Below are 23,975 nucleotides of genomic sequence, written 5' to 3' on the forward strand. Positions count from 1 at the left end.
GGCATGGGAAATTTACTGTTAATGGGACAAGAAACAAAGCAGCTCTGCCAAAGAACCTGTGGATCTGAGGCAGATTCCCGTGAAGTGAGGGAGTCAATCAACAGTCTGTTCCACCACTCAGAGTAGGCATGCGGTGGGAGACAAGCCTGCTTCCTGCAACCCTCCTGCCCGCAACAACTCGCTTCAGCACTTCTCACAATCAAATCCACTTACCAGGGGCCTCCTTTCCTGTTTGTGTTTCACCAACATCTGATGGCTGTGACTGGCTAGCTTCCTCTACGGTAGAAAAGAGCTCCTGGATGCATGCATCTCTGACCTCCAAGTCATCCTCTGCCTCTGGGTCCCCCTCCACATCCTCGCCCAAGATTTCTTCCTCCTGGCTCGGTCCACTCTCAACTGGCACATGAGCCACCAAAGTATCCACAGCAGTCTTTGCAGTGGAGGTGGGGTCGCCACTGAGTATCGCGTCCATCTCTTTGTAGAACCATCAGCTCGTGGGCACAGCACTAGAGCAGCAGTTTGCCTCCCACACCTTGTGGTAGGCGTTCCGCAGCTCCTTTACTTTGACCCTGCACTGCAGTGTGTCTCAGTCATGGACCCTTTCTGTCATGCATCGTGAAATCTGTCCATAGGTATCATAATTCTTACGGCTGGAGCGCAACTGGGACTGGACAGCCTCCTCTCCCCAAATGCTGATGAGGTTCAGCAGCTCCTCATTGCTCCAAGCAGGGGATCGCCTGGTTCATGGAGCAGGCATGGCCACCTGGAAAGATGCACTGAGACCACTGCATGCGTCACCGAGCAAACAGGAAGGGGACTTCAAAATTTCAAAGGAATTTATGGGGTGGGGATGATGGTTGGTCACTTGAGGGAAGGGCAGTAGAGTTCAAACTGATGACCAGAGAGGCAAGGACAGGCATTGTGGGGCACCTCCTGGAGGCCAATCGCAGCACTGTAATCGACCACAGTGCCTACGCTGGCACTGCAGTGCTGTAGCCCAGGTGCAGAAAGCTGTATGCCTTTGTTGGGGTGGTTTTCTTACAGCGCTGCAACTGCGCAGTTTCTGTGCACTAAGTGGCTTGGCAGTGTGTATACCTCGGGAGTTACAGCGCGGAAAGCTGCTTTACTGCGCAGAAACTTGCCAGTGTAGACAGGGCCTAAGTGGCATGCTATGGAGAGCGCTGGACTGAGGGAAAGCCAGTGAATTGACGCAGCAGATCAGTGGACACTGCAGGTGTCCAGAAGACAGAGGACTGGGCACTTGGAGTGTAACCAAGTGAGGTGTGTACATTGCTAGCCTGCAAAGGGAAACCGTGGGGGCTTGGAACTGAGCGCCTCTGTGGCCAGTAGCTGGTGGCAGGGGAGAGTTTCCCCTGTGGGGGAATAGCAGGCCTCTCTTGCTGTAAACAGCTGGTACTAATTCATCCCAGACACACCTCAGGTAACCCCCAAAACAATGTCATAACATTACACTGTGTTTATCCAACTGCTAGACCAGATCCTTTTCCAACTCCCACTTGCCCCAGCTTGTGCAACATGGCTCAATGTGGGGGAGAGGCCAGACACCAGGGACAGGGACGGTAACAATTTTGTAATCTTCCAAGGAAAAAAGACAGGTGTGATTAACTTTTCCTCAGGCAACTGAAGTATTCTCCCTTTCCGTTCCCCTTTCCCCCTCCTGGACCTAGATTCTTCTCCCCCTGCCATCCCTCCTTTCCTCTTGGTAAGATTGCTGGGGTGGAGGGGGAAAGAATCACTGAATTTTATAATCATCCAACAGGCAAGAGACAGCTGTTACTAACTTTAGTCAAGACTATAAAAAAAACTTTTCTTCAACTGTGCCATCCTCAGCTGGTGCCTTTCTAAACCCGTCCCCTCCCTTCCTCCAGTCTGTGTGGCCGTGGGACCATCACTGCCATTTGGACAATAAATGCAGACAGAGGCATAGAGATTGCATGGTGATCTGTTTTAGAGCCTCTGCCAGATGCATAATAGTGACTCATCAGAAATTAATAAAAACCATTGATTTATAGCCATGCCTTGCTTATGAGCCATTTAAGGGCTGAAGTGGAGTAGGGGCTGGGCTGAAAATCAAGGATGTTAGCACTGGAGGAGTGAGATTGACAGGTAGGGTGAGGGTTCATTGTAATTTACCAGCCTGGAGTTCCAGTTCCTGCTGTGGCTCAATGTCCTCAGCTTTGCCAAGGAGGCTTCTGCAAGCACTGCTCTGGGCAGAGGTGCAGAATTCCATGCTTCTCATTCTTGGGGTCTTCTGGGGCATCCTCCATGGTCCCTGCTGCCTCCTCACCCTGGTCTTCATCAGCCCCACACTGGACAATCAGATCAGTTGGGTTGAGGAGGGGGACATGAGCCACTCCAGGCTCTGTGCTGGGAGCACTTGGCAGCACCCAGTCCAGCTCATCACAGAATGAGTATGTACAAAGAGCCCTCCTGGAGCAACTGTTTGAGTCTTTGGCTTTCCTGTGCAGAACTTCAAGTGTTTGATGCATTTCCAGCATTGGGCTGGAGTCTGCTCCAAGCTTTCCTGCTCCAGCTTCCATGACATTTCCCAGTAGATGTGAATGGTCCTGTGACCCCAGCCAAAGTCCTGGAGAACAGTTTACCCCAGCCACATACTGATCAGCACCTGGTTGTGGTCAGTGGGCCAAGAGCTGGCCTACCTCATTTGGCTCCTGCAGGAGTATCACATCTTAAACTGGGGGAAGCGGCCAAAGAGAGGAAAGAGATCAGGTTCTGCCCTTCCTAATGTAACTCCCAAGAACCCACCTAGTCCCTGGGGCTTTGTGTGGGTGTAACTCAGGGAGGGGCGCTGTCCCAGGGACGAAGGGGACAAGGGCAGACTCAAAGTCTTTTTGGCAGCCCGGGGGTGGGGGGGTGGAAGAGGTAGATATACTGCAGGGTGGGGGTATGGTCCAGAGTGACCTAGACAAATTAGATGACTGGGCCAAAAGAAATCTGATGAGGCTCAACAAGGACAAGTGCAGAGTCCTGCACTTACGAAGGAAGAATCCCATTCACTACTACAGACTGGGGGTCAACTCGCTAAGTGGCAGTTCTGCACAAAAGGACCTGGGGAATTACAGAATTACAGTGGATGAGAACCTGGATATGAGTCAGCAGTGTGCCCTTGTTGACAAGAAGACTAATGGCATATTGGGCTGCATTAGTAGGAGCATTGCCAGCAGAATGAGGGAAGTGATTTTCCCCTCTGTTCGGCACTGGTGAGGCCACATCTGGAGTATTGCATCCAGTTTTGAGCCCCCCACTACAGAAGGGATGTGGACAAATTGGAAAGAGTCCAGTAGAGGGCAACGAAAATTATTAGGGGGCTGGAGCACATGACTTATGAGGAGAGATGGAGGGAACTGGGCTTATTTAGCCTACTGAAGAGAAGAGTGAGGGGGGATTTGATAGCATCCTTCAACTACCTAAGACGGGTTCCAAAGAGGATGGATCTAGGCTATTCTCAATGGTGGCAGATGACAGAACAAGGAGCAATGGTCTCAAGGTGCAGTGGGGGAGGTCTAGGTTGGATATTAGGAAACATTATTTCACTAGGAGGGTGGTGAAGCACTGGAATGGGTTACCTAGGGAGGTGATGGAATCTCCTTCCTTAGAAGTTTTTAAGGGCCTGTGGTCTCTTCCAATCCTAATCGTCTATGATTATAGGACAGACTCTTCAGAGTCACCGGGTCCCCTTGGCATGGGGAGGATTGTAGGGCGCCTGTTTCAGGGAGGGGCAGTGCCTGAGAGAAAGGAGGGTCTAATGACTGACAAGGGAAAGCCTGAGAAGAAGAGCTAGCCTGATCAATAGGGAGTGAGATGCCTGCTCTGGGAGCTCTGGAAAGGAGAGAAGTCAGTCTAGAGGGGCGTGGCCTCAGCTGCAGCCACTTCCCCAATCAAAGCAGCCTAAAGGCTGCTTTCCCCAGCTACAGCCCCCTTTCAGGGCTGTTTTTAACCCCTTCTGGGCAGGAGCAGGCGTCCACCTTGCTACAGGATCTGAGAGTTAAACTCTCTAGCTTTTTTTGTCCCATGCAGTTCTCATTCATTGAACTTGGTGGTCTAGTGAGGTTGCTGATTTTTTTAATGTAATTCAAAGCATCTATGTATTTTTCTCTGCATCAAGTCATGGATGGCAAATTTTGAAGCAACATCTGGGAACATCCTCTCTGACACTGAAACCACTGAGTGCCACACGATGGGAAAGTTGAGTGGAGGTGATAAAGCCTATCAAACACCACGATAGATGATGCCATAGTTGCCACTATGGAGGATAATGCTATGACAGAAATTGTTCATAGGGGAACAGTGGCAGAGGGAAATGGAATCACCAGAAACATACATAACTTCAAATTTCTGTGTGGCTTAGTATTGTGGTATGACATACTGTTTGAAATACATGTTGTAAGCAAGAGATTCCACGGTCTTGACCTTGATATATCTGGAGCAATGGAACAACTGGTCAAAGCAAAGTCATACCTACAGTCTTACCGGTCAGATGAGGGATTTCAAAATGTTCTGAAGAGTGCACGGAAGTTAGCAGAGGAACCTCAGACTGAAGCTATTTTCCCACTCATTCAAGAATACAAAAGTCACCGAAGAAGACGACATTTTGATTACGAAGCACAGGATAATCCCATAGGAGACCCCAAAACAATTCAAAGTTGAATTCTTTAACCAGGTTCTAGATTGTGCAATACAGTCAGAAAGTTTCATGCCGCTCAAGGAGCACAGCAGTATATTTGGGATGTTGTAAGATATTCCAAAACTCCTCACTATACTTGAAGAAGACCTACACCAGCAATGCAGGGCACTAGAGACAGTGTTGATACATGATGACATGTGCGATATTGATGCAAGTGATTTAGGTGATGAACTGAAAGCCCTTTCAAGATACATTTCAGCAGGATCATCTCCAAAGGCTGTTCTGGAATATATGTGCACAAATAAGATGACCACCCTCTTTCCAAATGTGTTTGTTGCTCTGCACATACTTCTAACACTTCCTGTGACAGTTGCCAGTAGAGAACCCAGCTTCTCCAAGCTGAAGTTAATAAAAACACAGCTACGCTCCACAATGACACAGGAGAGGCTGGTCGGCCTTGCAACCATCTCAATAGAGCATGAGCTGGCCCAGACTGTGGACCCTCAGGAAGCAGTTCAAATCTTTGCAACTAAGAAGGTACGGAAAGCACCTCTTTGATTAGTCAAACAGATAAAAATACCAGTGTTTACTATGCAGACAAGAAAAGTTACATTTGCTGTTTAGGTGTTTGAAATTTAAGTGTTACTTAAAATTTTGGAACAAGGCATTTTAAGTTGTTAGTTCTCCTTTATTGGGGTAAGTAGCAGAGCAGTACCATGAGAGGAGTAGAACAGGAAGAAGGCAGAACTGAGAACCTTTCAAAGTTTTGGCCTAAGTGAGGGGACATGGGAGTGTCATTTGAGCGCCTCGTCTCAGGTGCCAAAATGCTGTGGGCCAGCCCTGGCTGGTGAGGCTCAGGCTTGTTTGCAGGGTCCCCCTGAGAACTGGCCTCTAGGGCCCGGCAACAACATCCCTCAGCTTGGGCCTCTCCCTCACAGTTTGTAGAGCTTTGTTGGGAAAACTTCCATTGCCCAGCCCGGCTGGGTTAGCCCTGCAGCTCCCTAGGTGAGATCAGTCACCGCATGGCGAGTTCTGCTCTGGCTGCGAGTGTGTCTGAGCACTGGGGTGGGAGACTAACACTAAGATTTTAAAAGCAGCAGAGGATCCTGTGGCACCTAATAGACTAACAGACGTTTTGGATTATGAGCTTTCGTGGGTGAATACTCACTTCGTCAGATGAATGTACTAAGATTTTAGTATAGTTTTGTAACCTGCACCCTGAACCCTGCACCGCTTTGTGGTGTGGGAAAATCCTGACACCAAAAGGAGTCTGACTCCTGCCAACAGAGATCAGCCCTTCTGCAGTGACTGAGGAGCCCAGAGCCATCTCTGAACCTGGGGATCATTCGCTGAGTTGTGAGTCACCATCCTTCAGTTAGATAGACTGTTTGGGAGACCCCCGCACCTCAAACTTTGTCCTCAAGCCAGGGGTGAGGGTTTGGGGATTTTGTTACCTGCTGCCTATTAAACCTGTGGAGGGACTGACCATCTTATCCCACGTGAGTCTATTGTGCTGTACTGAACCCAGTCAGCCATGTCGCTAACTGCTGTACATGTAAGGGGACTGTTGGCCTCTTACTAAAACTCAGTGGGGGTGTTTTGGTTGGCTAGCTGCCAGTACCAAAAAGAAGGGGCAGGGTCAATGGGAAATCAGGACCCTGAGACTGACAGTCCCCAAGAACAATGGGGAGAGGCCAATGCTCCAGGTCAGCCTGATTGACAGGGCAGACAGGCCAATGAGGGAGTCAGGAGGTTGGGGTGGGGGGTCCCATCCTCTGTGGGAACTGGAATTGCCTGGGTCAGATAGAGTGGGGCCGAGCTAAGCAGAGAGCAGGGCCTCCGAGCTGAGCTGGGGAGCAGAGCTGTGCCAGCCACAGAGAGTCAGAGAAGCAGCCCAGGGAACAGATCAGTGCTGGGAGCAGAGTCACAGAAGCAGCCCACAAAGCAGACCTGTCCTGTAGCAACCAGAGCCAGAGGAGCCAGAGAAGCAGCCCAGGGAGCTGGGGGCAGAGCAGCAGCCATGCTGAGGCAGAGTGGAGCTGGAGCTGGGGCAGAGTGGCACAGGCCCAGCGCAGGGAGATGCCCCAGCCAAGATGCCTGGCAGGCCAGACTTGGAGGGGGATCGTAACCCCAAGAGGGGAGGTTGATGCTGGGAAGAAGGGTCCTGCCACCTGGAGCCTGAAGGCATGTGGCTGCCACCAGAGCTAGTGCCCAACCTTCAGCATCCCTGCAGCACAGCCAGGGCCTGAGAAGGTTCCTGGAATGTGTGAGGAACAGACTGAACTTCCCTTACATTCCAAAGATGCTGGTTGTGATGTTGCCATGCTGCAAAGCAGGGTGATGTGTTTTCCTTTAACCTTTCCTATTTTTTCCTTATTTTTTTAATTGATTGCTGTTTAATAAATTGTATTTGCTTTTAACTGTATGTAATGATCAGTGGGTCAGGGAAGTGTCCAGTGCGGAGAGAGCACCCCGGAGTGAGGACACCCTAGCTCAGCCTTGTTGGGGTTACGAGGACTCTGCCACACAGGAGAGTGGAAGAGGAGCCCCCGAGGTCAGGCAGGCCTCTGGGTAAAGGAAGTGGGAGCAAGGACTCAGATTCTTTCACTAGCCCATTTCACCAGTGTATAAGCCAAGGTAGTGTATAAGCCAGAAGAGTTCCCCCGAACAGTGCGACCATTCCTCCACTTACACACAGAAGATTCATGGCTACAGACCACAAAGGGCCCCTACAAAGTGAATGTACCAGTGGGACTCTAATGGTACATTTGCTATATCAGGTCATGTGACTGGGGAACTTCACAAGTATTATCGATGTGGGCTCTTGAGAGTAGTGTTTTATCCGGTTATATTTTTCTCCTGTTTAATATAACGACTGTGTTGAATATATTGTGTGTGTTGCTTATTTCTTGGGAGTCTCCAACTATCCAGCAAGTTAAGTGGGGGTTACCGTGCGGTCAGAATTTTCCTCCCCAGCTGCCCTGATGTTGCTGCCAGGAAGGAGCAAGTGGGGTGGAGGTACTGCCACATAAATTCATATGGGAAGAAAATAAGGAAGTTACCCTTTGCGGAGAGGGAGGCAGGATCCAGAAGAACCCGTAAGGAGACTGGCACTAAAGGAGATAATTCAGTGGATAGCGGACGCTACAATGGCCATCCAATCCCTCAGTCAGGTGAGTCCCTGGGAGTCTCAACACATGACTGGAGTCATACCAAGTGACTCCATTGCTAGGCAACCTCACCCCTCCTAAGTAAGGTCCTCTGGGAAGGGACCAGAAGGGACCTTTGTCTAGAGTGATTACATTCCAGTGGTCAGACACTTAAGCTAACATCCCTCCACCACTAACCCTTTGCCACCCATCTCTGGATTCCAGTCCAACAGAAAGGCACACAAACAATGCAGAAGGCAAAGGGGCTGCACATTTGAAATGGAGGTTGCAGTTTAGTAAAGATACATACAGAGAATTCATAATCTCATCCAAGTTTCATGGATTGTCCAAGCAGATTTCCCAAGTGTTCACAGGTGGGCACAAGGAACTGTACATGGTGCTGTCCTGTGCCACTCACAAGCCCATGCAGTCTTTGGCCCAGTGGTTTCTTACCCCTTGAGCCCAGCCATCACTAACCATGCAACACAAAAGGACAGTGATGTGACATGCCTGCCTTGCTTTGTGATTGTTCACCCCAGGTGTCAGGAGCCCAACAAGGGCAGTTGGGGCCAAAGGTCAGACCAGGGGCAAACCTGATTCTGGGAGTAGCAGAGGAGTTTATAATTAGGGTTGATACCAAGGTCCAAATCAGGTTTCAGGGTCTAGGCCAGGAGGCAAAGTCCTAATCAAGCCAAGGTCAAAGCCAGGAGTTCAAGAGCAGGCATAGTCATGGCTGCTACAGGATAGCCACACAGTTGCCCAGACACTTCCTGGAATACCCTTGGAGTTTATATAGGGAGGGGAGCCAGCCAGGAGGCTACTACCTGTCAGATCCCTTGAAGTGGGACTGCCCCTGGTTAGTGTCCACAGCAGATCATAAGCAGTGGAGCACAAGCTAGTAATAGCTGCCCCTGGATGGTAGCCTGGTGATGCCAGCTGCCTGGCAGTTCTTCTGGCCTGGGTTCTAGACCTGCAGGACCTTATATTACACTCTTCCCGAGGAGGTGCTCCCCTGCTAGCCTATGTTTGTTTGGATGGGCTGCTATGAGATCAGGTACATGGACTTGGGACAGAGGCTCCCATGATTATTCTTCTGGGCCATAGCCCTCCCAGTCAACAAGGTACAAGAGGGAGCTGCATCTGATTTTTGAGTCCAGTATTTCATGGACCTCATACTCATCCTTGGCTCCACACCAGAAGAGGCAGTGGTTGGGCCAAGTGAGCGAAGGGGCCGTTGATGTAGGGTTTTAGCAAGGGTACTTGAAACACTGGGTATATTTTGAGGGATCTGGTTAACTGAAGCTTTCTGGTCACTGGGTTGATTACCTGGCTGATGGAATACAGCCAAGGTATCGGTAGTCCAGTTTACAACACAGACAGTTGGCGTAAAGGTTTTGGGCTGAAAGCCACACTTTTTGCCAGATAGTGAATGCCAGGCCTTCCTGGCACCAGCAGTGGGCACACTGTGTGTAGTCCTCCTTGTCTTTGTCCAAATGGGGCTTGAGTTCTTCTTGGACTTCATGGATCTGCTGTACCCAATTAGCAGCTATGGGACTGGTGGAGATGACAGGTATGGCTAGGTGGAAGCCACAGGTTGCATAGAACAGACTCTGCCCAGTGACAATGTGGTTGGTGTTGTAAGCAAACTCTACCTGGGGTAGGAGGCTCGACCAGTTGTCTTGGTGGAAATTCTTGAAGCAGCCCAAGTGTTGTTGTAACACTTGATTTGCTCGTTCTGACCGACCGTCAATTTGTGGGTGATGTGCGATGGATGTGTAAGTGCAGACCCCAAACAATTGTAGGGGTTCATGCCAAAACTACAACACAAACTGCGGACTCCAATCAGTTGTGACTTGCTGTGGGAGTCCATGAAGATGAGTGACATGAGTCACCAGGAGCTGGGCCGTTTCTTCTGCACAGGGCAGGTGCACAATTGGGACGAATTGGACCATTTTTGTCAACTGGTCAACCACAGTGAGGACTAGAATGTGCCCGTTAGAGATGGGAACCTTGGGTATGGAGTCTAGGGTAATGGCCATTCAGGGTCTAGATGGGGTTTTGGAAGGTACTAGGATGTTCAGGGGTTTCGAGCGCAGTCTGTTGGTGTTGGTGCATGTCTTACAAGAATCAGCATACGAGTGCATGGTCATGCGTATTCAGGGCCACCAGAAGGCGCAGATTGCCAGACAGAAGGTCTTGAGGTGCCCAGATGGCCTGCTAATGGTGAATCATGACAGAACTGTAGTATCTCTAACTGGAGGGTCCTGGCAGAACATACAAGGGGCCTTTGACACAGAGCAACCCATCCTGGACCTCTAGATAGAGGCATCACTCTTTAAAGGCCACTTTGATGTCTAGAAGCTCCTTATTTAGAATTTCATAATTCTGTTCAGCTGGAGTGAACGTCTGTGAATAGTAGGCACAAAGGTGGAGGTGCTGTTGAGAACCATGCCCTTGAGAGAGTACGGCCCCAATTGCCACATTGGAGGCATCGGTCTCGACAATGAAAAGTCATGCTGGGTCAAGATGGACCAGAATTTAGACACTGGTAAAGGTCATCTTGAGCTGGCTGAATGTTTCTTAGGCCTCTGGAGACCAGATGAAGGTGGTGTTTTTGCAGAGAAGCTCTGTAAATCAGGTGATTTGGCCTGACAACCCTTAGATAAAGTGCCTACAAAGATTAGCAAACCCCAGGAAGCACTGCAGCTCCTTGGTGTTTTGGGGGGACACCGAGGTCAGTATCGTTTCCACCTTCGTGAGATCCATTCAGAGGCCATCAGGGGACAGGATATAGCCCATGGACACTGGTCAAAGCTATACTTTTCCAACTTTGCATACAGGGCATGTTGACAGAGCCATTCCAAGACCAACCGGACATGCTGGGTATGTTGTTTGGGATCCCCAGAAAAGATGAGGACATTACAGGTAGGATGCCATGGAAGACCTCATTCGCAAAGTGCTGGAATGTTGCCAGCTCTGGTTCTAACTTTGCCAAATATGGCCAAACAACAGATATGGCCAAACGATACCCTGGCCCCTCGTTGCAGCTCAATTGGGCAGTCATCATCATGGTGTAGTGATAGGGTGTCAGCATTCTTCCTTTTGAAGATATCACTGTACTCACTGTACTGGAGAGACAAGTGCTGGAGTCAAGTCTAGTGACTGTCCCACCTGACCCATGGCCAGGACCACGGGGGCATGTCTTGGTTCTCGGGTTCATCAGACAGTGGAGGTAGGCACACTTGCTGGCAGAACTTGGAGCAGAAGCTAACCTTGTGCTCATGCCAAAGGATGTGTGGATCATGAGTTGCCAGCCATGAAATGCCAGCAATTTTGGGGAAGTATGGTGAGCAGATCATTCCAAACTGAAGGACCTCCTGATGGTCCTGAACAGCAACTCCCAGAGGCACCGTCTCCTGTGTCACTGGCACTGATGACAGGAGAGAGCTATTTATAGTCTCCATTAGGTTGGGGACAATCTTCACAGAGGCCGTATCAGCATCTATGATGTTGTCCGCTGCCCCAGAATCCACCAGTGCCCACTCTGGGACAATTCAGCAAGGCTCCCCGGAACCTGGAGTCAGACCTGGACTTGAAGGTGCAGGAACTGCTCACCATACCTGGCATGCATTGGTGAGGAATAGGGGAGCATTATCTTGGAGCTCACCCAGGCCAACCTCCTGTATCGGGCCTGGGCATGGTGATTTCTTGTGCTAGAGTTCAGGATAGCTGTTGGCAAGAGTATGGCCGGACCTTCCACAGTAGAAACACAGCCCATGGCAGTGGCAGCACTCTTTCCTTGGGGTCACATGGTGGCAGGCTCTATCCAGCTACATGGGTTTGGGGTCTGGGTTGAAGGCAAGTATTGAGGGGCACCAGCCAGGTGGTAACACAGACCCCTTACTTTCCTTACATTGTTCACTGAGCCTATTGTTAAATGCATATGACAAGGTAGACAAAGGCATTTATGTTGGTCAGGGCTGCCACACGAGCTTAGTCTCCTTGTGTAGTCCCCACTGGAACTGGTAGAGCTGGGCTGCTTCATTGCATTGTGTTGGAGACTAGTCACTAAAAGTAGGCAGCGTAAGAGGAGATCCACACCTCAGATACCAACTTCCATTTTTCCGGGTGGGTGCTCCACCTCTGCTCCACCCTGAGGCCCTGCCTCCCCTTCCCCCCAGGCCCCACTCTTGCTCTGCCTCTTCCCACCCCTACTCCACCCCTTCTCCTCCGCACCTTCAGCCCACTGCCAAAAAACTGATTGGCCAGACCCTCCAAACAGCTGATTGGTGGGTGGCTGGTGGGTGCTGAGCACCCATGGAGTGGGGAGCTATAAGCCACACAGTCTCCTGGGACACTTTCTGGATTGTCCCTGGGATTTATATAGGGCAGGGAGCCAGTCAAGACCCATGAGGCTGCTGCCTGTCAGACCCCTTGAGGTGGGATTTCCCATGTCTGTGTCCACAGCAGTGGAGCGCAAATTGGTTACAGCTGCTGCTGAGTGTCTGCTGCCTGGCAGCTCTGCAGGCTTGGTTGCTAGACCTTACACCAGCTGCCCCACTCTTGGCATGGACGAGACCACTATAGCGCGGGAGCCCTGAGGGTAGGATGACTGCAAGGCAGGACACGTACTCTGAATCACAGCCACTTCCATGCACAGTGGCCCTACAGGAGTGGGTGCAGGAAGCACTCCAACTGTGCAAGGAACACTGGGGATGGCCAAAATAGCGCTGTGCAGAACGTGGGGAGGGATTATCTGCAATCATGTCTATGAATCTTCTGTAGCTGTGAGGCAGGTGGTTATTGTTTCACTGGCTGAAAGGTGACTAAGGTTAAACCTTGCAAAACCCCAAGAAATGGTTGTGGACAGAATTCAACTGCCCGGTGCTCACGTGGACAATACCAGGAATCCACTGCATGAAGGCTACCTCCAGCCCCTCTGGAGAAATGTATAAACCAGTCTGGAGTTGGTTCAGGGGAAGGTCCCCCCAGAGGGATCTGTGCAGCAATTGGGGGGGAATGTGCTGGTCATGAACATGTGTAGCAGTGTCTGCTGAGAGGGCACGGAAAGAATCCTCTGGCTGTGTCCGGGGACGTGGGCAGTGCCCTCCCTGGCATACAGGACACCAGGTTCCATGGCAGGGAGACCATTCTCAAACTACTTCCTTCTTCCTCCCCCAGCACCAGCTGCCCTGGAGCAGCAATTGCCGTAAGTGCAACTCGTGACACCGCAGCTTCCTGTGCATTTCCCAGTGTCTGCTTCGGCTACGGGTGCAGTAAGTGACACGCTGGGTGCTGTGCTCCGCAGCTCAGGCTTCCCCTTGCTTGTCCTGTTCCAGCTTTTCTGGAGAGAGCGCCATGCTGCGCCGCAAACCATCCAACGCCAGCGACAAGGAGCAGGTGCAGAAGAAGAAGGTGAGTGTGAGAAGCGCCTCTGCCCACTCCAGCAAAGGGTGGCCCACAGCCCAGCTGTGACCAGCCCACCAGCTGCAAGCTTTCTCAGTCTCTCCCCTCCCCCAGGTCCCAGCTCTGAGCAGCTCCATGCTGCCTGTGGGTTCATGGCCCTGACACTAGAGGCTGGCAGAGCTGACCGATCCAGCCAATTCCACAGAGGGATGGTCTCCCATCAGACCCTGCTGGTGTGGACGGCGCCAGCCTGCACCCCACAGAAGGACTATGCTGAGAGCAGACCCCCTGTGATGGTGGGTGGGAGGGTGACTAGTCTGGACGAAGACCCTGTGCCATGTCCAGGGCTGGGAGTGAATTGTGGAACTACAGGAATTAGAAATGGCAAAGTCCTCTCGGCCCTCGGTGCCACTCATCCCACTCCCTGGGTGCTGCAGGAATGTCTCCAGGGTTTGGTCCAGGCTAGACTGCTTAGTGGTAAGCCATGGCCCCCATCACCTCTCTGGGGGAACGACACTATTCCAGTGCCAGCAAAACGTTCCTGGTATTCAGCCTACATTTCCTCTGCTCGTGTCTCCCTATTGTGTCTACTTAGCTGCTCTCCACACATCTCCCTTCCCTTCCCCGTCAGGTAGCTCTCGGCTGCACTGCAAGTCTCCTTGGCCACAGCTCCCGGTTTCCCAACCCCACCTGATCACTGGGGTTGCTCTTCTCTAAGCTCACTCTCATTTGCCAAGACCTGCATGGGGCTGATGAGCTCAAAACTGACAAAAGTGCGGGGTGAAAATCCAACGCTTGGCTTCTTGCTCCAAGGCCAGTGACCTGGCATTGGGATCCCACGGTGACAGTGAAGCAGGAGGATGAATCCTGCTGCTGAGGCCCTGGGTGTGGAGTTTGCCTTCGCTTGCTGGTCGGAGGTGGCCCCCAGCACCAGATGAGCTAGGAGGGTGAATCATATGAGTTGGAGCTGGGAGTTAGCAGATCCCAGCACTAGTGCATTGCCTTGTAGGCAATGCCGCATTTCAAGGCTGGGGGGCCAACTTCAGCTGCCTAATGTCACTGAAGTCCATGGAGATCCCCTTGGTTTGCACTGATGTGAGTGAGAGCAGAGTCCAGTCCTGGAATGATCCTGGCACTAGTGTACTGGAATGTGGCTTCTGCCCAGCGTGGAGTGCAGGGGTGTGAAAACCCCTGCTTGTGCATTTGTGGGTGGAGGGGATGGCACTTGTCATTTCCTTCCTGTGAGGGTGCTGAAGGGCTGGGCTGCGTCTGCAGAGAGCAGTAGCTGCTCCGCTCTCAGGCTGGTGAGAAACTTTTGCAGAAACATCACCAGGGTTTTAGCTCATGGATCAAAGCCCTTCAAGGTGTTTGTGGTGCAGGCAATTCTACGCTGAGCTGATCACGTGCTGCTAACCACTTCCTCTGGCAGCCTGCAAGGACTGGCTCCAGTGAGTGCTCAACACCAGCTAGCACTGAGCAACCTTAGGCAAGAGGAGGCTGAAGGAGACACGGATCCTGGGTCTGGCCATTGGTAGACACCTGGACCCATTCCCCAACACTTCAGGGTCAAGTAGCCTAGCTCTCCCTGATCCAGCAGAGTCCCATGGGGTGCAGAGGCCATGCTAGGCTGGTCATGAGGACAGGCCAGGGGGCCTGGTGTGCAGCCAGTGCAGGCCTGTCATATTGGCTCCATGGCCTGCCAAGAGCACACATACAGCACCAGACCCATCTCCATACGGGTTGGCAACAAGCATTGCCACAAGCCATTAGAATGATACAAAGGATTTTCCCCAGGATGCGCCTCCCCAGTGTTGTTCATGACCTACACACAAAGTTAGATAAAAGACATCAAATACTCCCGCTGGAAGGGTGCAGCATAGCACTACTTTTACTCTTAGACACCAGACAGATCACACACGGTAATCAAAACCAGAGAGAAAGAAACTGGGCTGCTCCCTAAGGCAGGCGGCACTACTTACCCCACCTTGTTCTAATCTGGCTTTTTCCAGAGTGACTCTGATCACATGCTTTCCTACAGAGCCCATTAGACTGCAAGCAAGACCAAGAAAACCTCCACTCTTAAAGTGATAGCTTGCAATTCCAACACAGTCCTCAATACACCACAGCCAACTCCAGGATTAACCTCCCCAGGAACCTGCCCCCGATTAATTTCCCCAGGAACCTGTCCTCTATCTAATCTCCCCAGACACACTGCCCCCGACTGCACTTCCCAGGAACCACAACTAACCTCCCCAGAAACCTGCCCCCAATTAACTTCCCCAGAAATCTGTCCTCTATCTAACCTCCACAGGAACCTTGCCCCGATAAACTTCTCCAGGAATCTGCCCCCAATTAACTTCACCCCAGGAACCCACCCCCTAAGTAACCTCCCCAGGAATCTAACCTTCCCAGGAGCCTCACCTGTATCTAATCTACCTGGGAACCCTGTCCCCAACTATGGTTCCCAGGAACCCCAAACCCCAACCAACCTCCCCAGGAACCCTGCCTCTGCCAAGGTGTAATCTCCCTCAGTCTCCTTCCTACTCCCTACGCCTCAGATTCCAATTTCTTAACACATGCCTAGTGGTTTGAGCATTGGCTTGCCAAACCTAGGGTTCTGAGCTCAATCTTTGAGGGGGCCATTTAGGGCTCTGGGGCAAAAAATCTGGGGATTGGCTGTACTTTGAGCAGGGGGTGGGATCTCCTGAGGTCCCTTCTAACCCTGATAGTTTATGATTGATGCAGCCAAATTTGTGGAGAGCCTCAGACAATAGCTCTGAGATATGATCTGCACCACTTATTTCAGTGGGTTCTAAGTCAGATGTCTGTACTGATGTTGTAATTGTTAACACTGAACTATTTCAGTGCCCATGCAAGGAGAGCAGCCAGTCTAGTATGGAGACCTGTGCAGCCTGCACTAAGCGATGGTTCATTTTGGAGGTAGGAGCAGGTTGGGTTGGGAGATACCACCACTTCTGTGTTTCCTCCTGCCACAAGGGAGCCCAGCCCAAGGTCCCATGGAGTACAAAGAGCTCACATTATCAACTTTCGATAGCTACTGAGAGCAGTGCCTCATTCTGGCATCATGAGTGGTGGGGCTTATTGTATGGGCAGAACTTGGACGAGTCCCCACTACATCCCCCACTCCATCTCCCTCGTCCCCGTAACCCCTGTAGGAGCCTCTCTGTTATCTGCAAAGACAGTAGGAAAACAGCAGCTATCTTGGCGGAGGGGAGCTTTGGCTTCAGTCACATTGAAAGGAATAGGAAGACGGTCATTTTGGATAAGGGCAACATTTCACAAGTTTGAAGACAACAAATCAGGAGCTAATGAGAACCCAAATCTGTCCTTCCCCAACACCGTGAGAGTGGGCAGCTCTGCAAGGGAGAGGATGAGGAAGAGGAAGCCACTATTTGTGTTGACCTCAGCCAGCTGAATGTGGGCAGTGCCCCACTTTGGAAGTGATATATTGAGGCCAGGGAGTGGGCTCAGGAGTGTCTGTGGAAGGCTCAGTGAGGATTTGGTTTCCACATGGTATAGGAGGTTACAAGCCTCATGCAACCAGCAGCCCTTGGAAATATCTATCCCACCACTGCTGGCCTGGCCCAGGAACGACAACCGACCCCTGCACGTGCTAGACTCCCCTGCTACCTCTGGGGCGCTCTGCAGAGAGTCTGTCCCTCCAGTCTGACACAGCAGGCCCTTGCAACAGCCCTGCACAGAGTGAATGAGACATTGGGAAGTACCACATCCTTCCTCCTCTCACCATGGAAACAGGGCCTCTCTGGGGAGGCAGGGCAGGATGAGGCAGCATCATAGCAGCAGGCCTCACTGGGCATCCCCTCCCGTCTCACTGCCCCACCCTCCAGTCTCACTTCCCCTCCTCTCAGGGGCCTGGGCTCTTAGTCCTCTGGCCCTACTTTCCTTCTCTAGCTCTTGGCACCCTGCATTCCACCACCCCCTCCGAGCCTCTCACTGACGCTAGTCAGTCACTTCCATTTTCCCATTGCTACTGGCATTGAAACTCCTGCCTGATCCCCCTTTACTTCCAGTGAGAGCCAGCCTCTGCCAAGACTTTCTCCAGCTGCTCTTCCAGGCACTTGACATTTTCCAGATGGGTGGCCCCCTCTGCCTTTCTCCCAGATGGGTGGCCTAGTGCCAGCCCTGCGTGTCCTCTAGCGCCAGCTCCATGTGTCCCCACTGCCTCATTGATAGACGGGTCGCCTAGCGCCAGCCCTTCATGTCCCCTCCAACTCACCAACAGATGGGTCGTCTAGTGCCAGCCCCGCATGTCCCCTCCGACTCACTGACAGACTCATTGACTGACAGGTCATCTATTGCCGGCCCCCCACACGTCCCCTCTGACTCAGCGATAGATGGGTCGCCTACCACTGGCCCTGTGCATATGCTCTCTGACTCACCAACAGATGGGCTGCCTAACTCAGGGTCTATATGTGTCTGCTCTGCCTCACTGACAGACACCATCTCCTAGCGCTGTCCTCCTATGTGTCCCCTCCAACTCATTGACAGACACCACGTTGTAGTGCCAGCCCTGCACACATCCCCTCCAATTCAACAATGGACACTGTTCCCTAGCACCAGCCCCATGCACATCCCATCTGACTTGCTGACAGATGCTGATCTGTAATGCCAGCCCCATGCACATCCCATCTGACTCCCTGACAGATGCTGACCCCTAGCGCTGACCCCGTGTGTGTTCCCTTTGACTTGCTGACAGATGTGTCACCTGGTGCTGGCCCCACATAGTGCCTGACTTATACAGCGGAGCTGCTCAACCCAAGAGGCTAGAACTTAAACTTTTGTCACCATAATCAAATTGTAGCCTGACCCAGCCCTACTCACTCACCACATCCCACAAACAAAGCCAGATGAGGCTGCAGGGCTATGAGTTCCCAGGAAGTGCCAGGTGCTGGAGGAAGTGCCCTCAAAGGAAAATACAGTTACTCACGGGACTGGTTTTCATAGAATGTTAGGGTTGGAAGGTACCACAGGAGGTCATCTAGTCTAATCCCCTGCTCAAAGCAGGACCAACACCAACTAAATCATCCCAGCCAGAGATTTGTCAAGATGGGGCCTTAAAAACCTCTAAGGATGGAGATTCTACCACCTCCCTAGGGAACTCATTCCAGTGCTTCACCACCCTCCTAGTGAAATAGTGTTACCTAATATCCAACCTAGATCTCCCTCACTGCAACCTGAGACCATTGCTTCTTGTTCTGTCATCTGCCACCACTGAGAACAACCTTGCGCCATCCACTTTGGACCTCCCCTCCCGATTGTTGAAGGCTGCTATCAAATCCCCCCTCATTCTTCTCTTCTGCAGACTAAACAAGCCCAGTTCCCTCAGCCTCTCCTCGTGTGCCCCAGCCCCTAATCATTTTCATTGCCCTCCGCTGGACTCTCTCCAATTTGTCCACATCCTTTCTGTAGTGGGGGGACCAAAACTGGATGCAATACTCCAGGTGTGGCCTTACCAGTGCCGAATAGAAGGGAATAATCACGTCCCTCAATCTGCTGGTAATGCTCCCATTAATACAGGCCAATGTGCTGTTGGCCTTCTTGTCAATAAGGGCACACTGCTAACTCATATCCAGCTTCTCCTATAATCCCCAGGTCCTTCTCTGCAGAACTGCTGTTTAGCCAGTCAATCCCCAAACTGTAGCAGTGTATGGGATTCTTCCTTCCTCAGTGCAGGACTCTGAACTTGTCCTTGTTGAACCTGAAAAGATTTCTTTTGGCTCAGTCCTCCAATTTGTCTAGGTCACTCTGGACCCTATCCCCACCCTACAGTGTATCTACCGCTCCTCCCAGCTTAGTGTCAGCTGTGAACTTGCTGAGGGTGCAATTCATCCCATCATCCAGATCATTAATAAAGATGTTGAACAAAACTTCCCCCAGGACTGACCTCTGGGGCATTCGACTTGATATCTGCTGCCAACTAGACATCAAGCCGTTGATCACTACCTGTTGAGCCCAACAATCTAACCAGATTTCTGTCCACCTTATAGTCCATTCATCCTAGCCATACGTCTTTAACTTGCTGGCAGGAATACTGTGGGAAACTGTATCAAAAGCTTTGCTAAAGTCAAAATATATCACATCCACCACTTTCCCCATATCCAGAGAGCCAGTTATCTCATCATAGAAGTGAATCAGGTTGGTCAGGCATAACTTGCCCTTAGTGAATCCATGTTGACTGTTCCTGATAACCTTCCTCCCCTCCAAGTGCTTCAAAATGGATTCCTTGTGGACCTGCTCCATGATTTTGCTGGGGACTGAAGTGAGGCTGTAGTTCCCCGGGTTCTCTTTCTTCCCTTTTTAAAATATGGGCACTATATTTGCCTTTTTCCAGTCGTCTTGGACCTCCCCCGATTGCCATGAATTTTCAAAGATAATGGCAAATGGCTCTGCAATCACATCAACCGACTCCCTCAACACCCTTGGATGCATTAGATCTGGACCCATGGACTTGTACATGTCCAGCTTTTCTAAATAGTCCTTAACCTGTTCTTTCACCACTGAGGGCTGCTCACCTCCTCCCCATACTGTGCTGCCCAGTGCAGCAGTCTGGGAACTGATCTTGTCTTTGAAGACCGAGGCAAAAAAAGCATTGAGTACTTCAGCTTTTTCCACATCATCTGTCACCAGGTCAGTAAGGGTCCCACCCTTTCCCTGGCCGCCTTCTTGTTGCTAACATACCTATCAAAACCTTTCTTGTTACGCTACACATCCCTTGCTAGCTGCAACTCCAATTGTGCCTTGGCCTTCCTGATTACACCCCTGCATGCTCTAGCAATAATTTTATACTCCTTCCTAGTCAGCTGTCCAAATTTCCACTTCTTGTAAGCTTCCTGTTTGAGTTTAAGCTCACCAAAGATTTCACTGTTAAGCCAAGCTGGTTGCCTGCCATATTTGCGATTCTTTCTGCACATAAGGATGGTTTGTTCCTGTGCCCTCAATAAGGCTTCTTTAAAATTCAGCCAGCTCTCCTGGACTCCTTTCCCCCTCATATTAGCTTCCCAGGGGACTCTGCCCATCAGTTCCCTAAGGGAGTCTAAGTCTGCTTTTTTGAAGTCTAGGGTCAGTATTTTGCTACTCTCCTTTCTTCCTTTTATCACGATCCTGAACTCAACCATCTAGTGGTCACTTTCTAAGGCTCAGGTTGTTTAGTCCAGTGTGTAAAATCCCCCCCAGTGGCACACACAGACTCCTTCCAGCAATGATGGAGAGGCACATTAGCTTGATACTTTTGCTAAAAAGAGACTGTAAAATAGACAATGTGATTGAAAGAGTCACCTTCTAGCTTCAGTGTTAAAGACCCATAGAAATGAATGGGGCTATTCCCACCTCTCAGAGCTCTCTTTTAAGGTTATCCACAAACTCCAGGAGATAGCTGTGTGTCAGTGTAACACATGGATGGTTTTGTCAATATATGGAGATATACCTATCTCATAGAGCTGGAAGGGACCCTGAAAGATCATTGAGTCCAGTCCCCTGCCTTCACTAGCAGGACCAAGTTCTGATTGTGCCCCAGATCCTGAAGTGGTCCCCTCAAGGACTGAGCTTACAACCCTAGGTTTAGCAGGCCAATGCTCAAACCACTGAGCTATCCCTCCTCCCTACTTCTGTGGCAAGCAGATAAACTGGAAAAGCTATTTGCTGGTTCCTCCCTCCCATTAGATGTTTAAATTCTACAGAAATGATGGGCTTGCTCCTAGGTTGCAGGGTGGGCCCAACCACCATGAACCACAGCTGTCCCCTGCCCATCTGCTTCTCCCCCAGTGGTAATGTTTTGTTTGCCCTTGTGCCTGCAGCTTGCCCTGGGCAGACAGCTCACTCCCCCTCTTCCCCCAATGCACCCCAGACACTGTTCCCGAACCAGGTGCTGCACAGCTCCATGCAGCCCAGCTTACTGTGTTATTTATAGTAATATACCAGATGCTTGACAGTGCTATGTGTGAGCCAGGGATATTTCCACACAACTGGAAATACCATGTCACTGGGCTTCAGACCCAGCTGGAGTGTTTTTTTGAGTGGGTGTTAAAAGCAAGTCCCTAGACTTTATGGTTGCGCTGATGGGGCATGTACCCCACACTCTCCCTGAAAGGGTTAATGAAGGCATGAGAGTCACTTATCTGGCTGCACCTGGAGGTGGCCCAGGCTCACACAGGCAGGAAGGTGACAGTGGAAAGGGGCTGTGGCAGTAGAGAGCGAGGAACTCTGCAGTCACTCCATGGGGGTCAGTGGGGTGACCTTGGGTTCCTCCCCTGAGCGGGCGATCCTGGCAGGAGACCAGGAGACAGAAAGCAGCCCCTGAGAATAGAGCAGCCCCAGTAGCAGGATTTGGACAACCAGGGAGAGAGCCTGGGAGGTGCCCAGTGAGGGAACAGTGCAGCAAAGAGGGAGACAAGGCCCAGGCTGAGGAGGGCTGAAATTGGTTTGTGTCTGTATGCTTAGTTTGGGATTTTCATTAGGGGACCCAGAGGGGAGCCTTGGGAGTCCTGAGGAGGGATAAACCATGGTGAAGGTTGTGAGCACCACAGAATCCAGAGCAGGGCCCAAGACCCTTTGGTGAGGACATTAGACTGTTGGACTTTCTGTTACCCTAGGAGAGGACTGAATTGTGACCTGGCCAGAGAGTTGAGTGGCAGGAAGAGGCAGATTACCAGAGGACCAGGGCGGCTGTCGGCAGGGGAGCATTAGGCAGGGACAGAGCTGCTACACAACGCCCTGTCACGAGGAGGCACTGTAGTGGTGAGGGGTCTGAAACCCACAGCCTCCAGGCTGTCTTCACTACCTCCCTGGAGAAGCAAAGTACAGAGAGAACTCCCGGATATACTGGGTGGGTTGAGCAAACCCAGGGATTACAGCACAGCTGTCAGCCAGGAGGCTCACTATACAGCCAGGATCATCACTCCAGGCTCACCTCCAGCCCCTCATACAAGCTGGCAAAGCCTTGTTTTCTAGTACGTACACATTACAGAAGGGAACAAGGACCTTTGCTCACATCTGCCAGGGACCGAAGACCTTTATTGCCAGCTGCCAGGATTGTGGGGCTTTTTGATTACAGCAGCCAGCCATTGCAGAGGACAGCCCGGTAGTGTGGTGCTCCCAAGCAGGCAGGATCTTGGAACATCAGGACAGATCAGGTAGTCTTGGGTGTTGTTAGATCACCAGTGCAGAGAGTCCAAGGGGTGAGACCAGCAGGTGCGGACTTACAGCAACTGACTGACTGCGCTGGCACCTCGCGAACGTGTGCTTTGTGAAGTAAAACACTTTGTGGCCAGGATTTCCATGGGGTCCCATCAATGCCTGCAGAAGTGACAGCACGTGGGAGGGGCCTAAGGCAGCAGCTGTTGCGCCAGCCTCTTTGGAAGTGCTTGCGTTTGTGACCAGTCCTTTCCCTGCACTGATTCTGAGCAAAATCACTGTGTTCCCCTGCAGACAGCCTTCCATACTGTGTGGTTGTGCAGAGACATGGCCTGACACCTATGTCAGCTCAACCCTCCCTTTATGCCCAGGGATGTGCCTTCCCCTACCATTCCCACAGCCTGTTCTGCCAAGTGGGTTCAGTACAGCGTGGGGCACACGTGCAGTGCACTAGAGAACAAAAACTCCCTTGACAATCCAGTGTCATTTTGCAGGTATAGCCGTTGCAGTGCTGCCAACCCTACGTGTTCCAAATCAGGGGGTAAGACCCCAAAATCCTGAGATAGGCTTAAAAAACTGAGACTTTTAAAACATAGTAACATGTATGTCTGTGTTTTTCCCTTTCAGTTTTTGAGCTTTTGGGAATCGTGTTCTCAAGCTTTCCTCTTTAACCAAGAAGGCTAATGGAGCATATGGGAATAGGGTCATATCCCTTTAAATAGTTTTTGCTCTCTACTGGTGCCGTCTGTGTTCTTGAAACTGCCAGCCACCAGCCAGAGCAGCAGGGTATGTGTAAGGAGGCCTGGCATGGTGTGGCCATTTGGAGCCCATCATGCCCAGTTGGCTCGTTCATATGACCAATGTTGTATAAAGAGCACAACCCACAATGACTGGTGGTGAGGATGGGACCTTGATCCAGGAACACAGGGCTAGGGGCAGAGTGACAGTGAAATTGCAGGTACTGTGACTATGAGTGACAGGCTCATGTAGCAGTTAAAGGCTGTTTGGAGAAATTTGACTTGTTTGGGAGCTCCGCAAAGGCCTGACCCACCTATAATGAGAGACTGGAACAGCCTAGCATAGCTAATGGGATAACTGATGAAACCAGGTGGGGGTTTTACTGAGTGCAGTGAGGTCAAAACATATCGCATGCTGCATAGCCTAACAACTCCGCTTAAGCCTGCAGCCAAAGCAGTGGTTGAGATTCTACAAGATTCCCTGTTCCCCAAAGCCACTGGGCATTGCAGAGCCTCTGCTTTTATTAACAGAATGAAAAGGAGAAGGAAATGATTCCAGATTCTGTGGCTGAATTAAGGCCATTAACAACATTGCTGCTTTAGAGCAAGTTTCAATGATGCATTAAGTGGCTGGCTAGTGTGTGGGATGCACAATGAAGCCATCTGAAAACAGCTATTGACTGAGACTGAGTTGACCCTAAAACCTGCAGTAGAAGTTATGTATCAATGGGCACAGCTACAAGGATGCCAAGGAGCTGCGACAGCCTCATACAGAACTGGTGCAAGGATGTTTCGCGCCCTAGGCAAAACTTCCACCTTGAACGCCCCCCCACCCCCCGCAGCCAA

At 51.1% G+C, this 23,975-nt stretch overlaps 1 protein-coding gene across 4 annotated transcripts in view; it reads left to right on the forward strand.

The window, feature by feature from the left end:
• Positions 1-13,066: 13,066 nt before the first annotated feature.
• SASH3 (SAM and SH3 domain containing 3) overlaps positions 13,067-23,975 on the forward strand; it is a 29,135-nt gene continuing 18,226 nt past the window's right edge. For 3 of the 4 annotated variants that reach the window (XM_032785928.2, XM_032785911.2, XM_032785939.2), the window contains exon 1: positions 13,090-13,230. In XM_032785928.2, the coding sequence (XP_032641819.1) occupies positions 13,174-13,230 (57 nt within the window). In that variant the 5' untranslated portion in view covers positions 13,090-13,173. Of the gene's footprint in view, positions 13,231-23,975 lie in introns of all 4 variants that reach the window. The other variant, XM_032785919.2, reaches the window with a different exon arrangement.

This window comes from Chelonoidis abingdonii, chromosome 8 (assembly GCF_003597395.2).
Source record: "Chelonoidis abingdonii isolate Lonesome George chromosome 8, CheloAbing_2.0, whole genome shotgun sequence".
NCBI classification, from domain to species: Eukaryota; Metazoa; Chordata; order Testudines; family Testudinidae; genus Chelonoidis; species Chelonoidis abingdonii.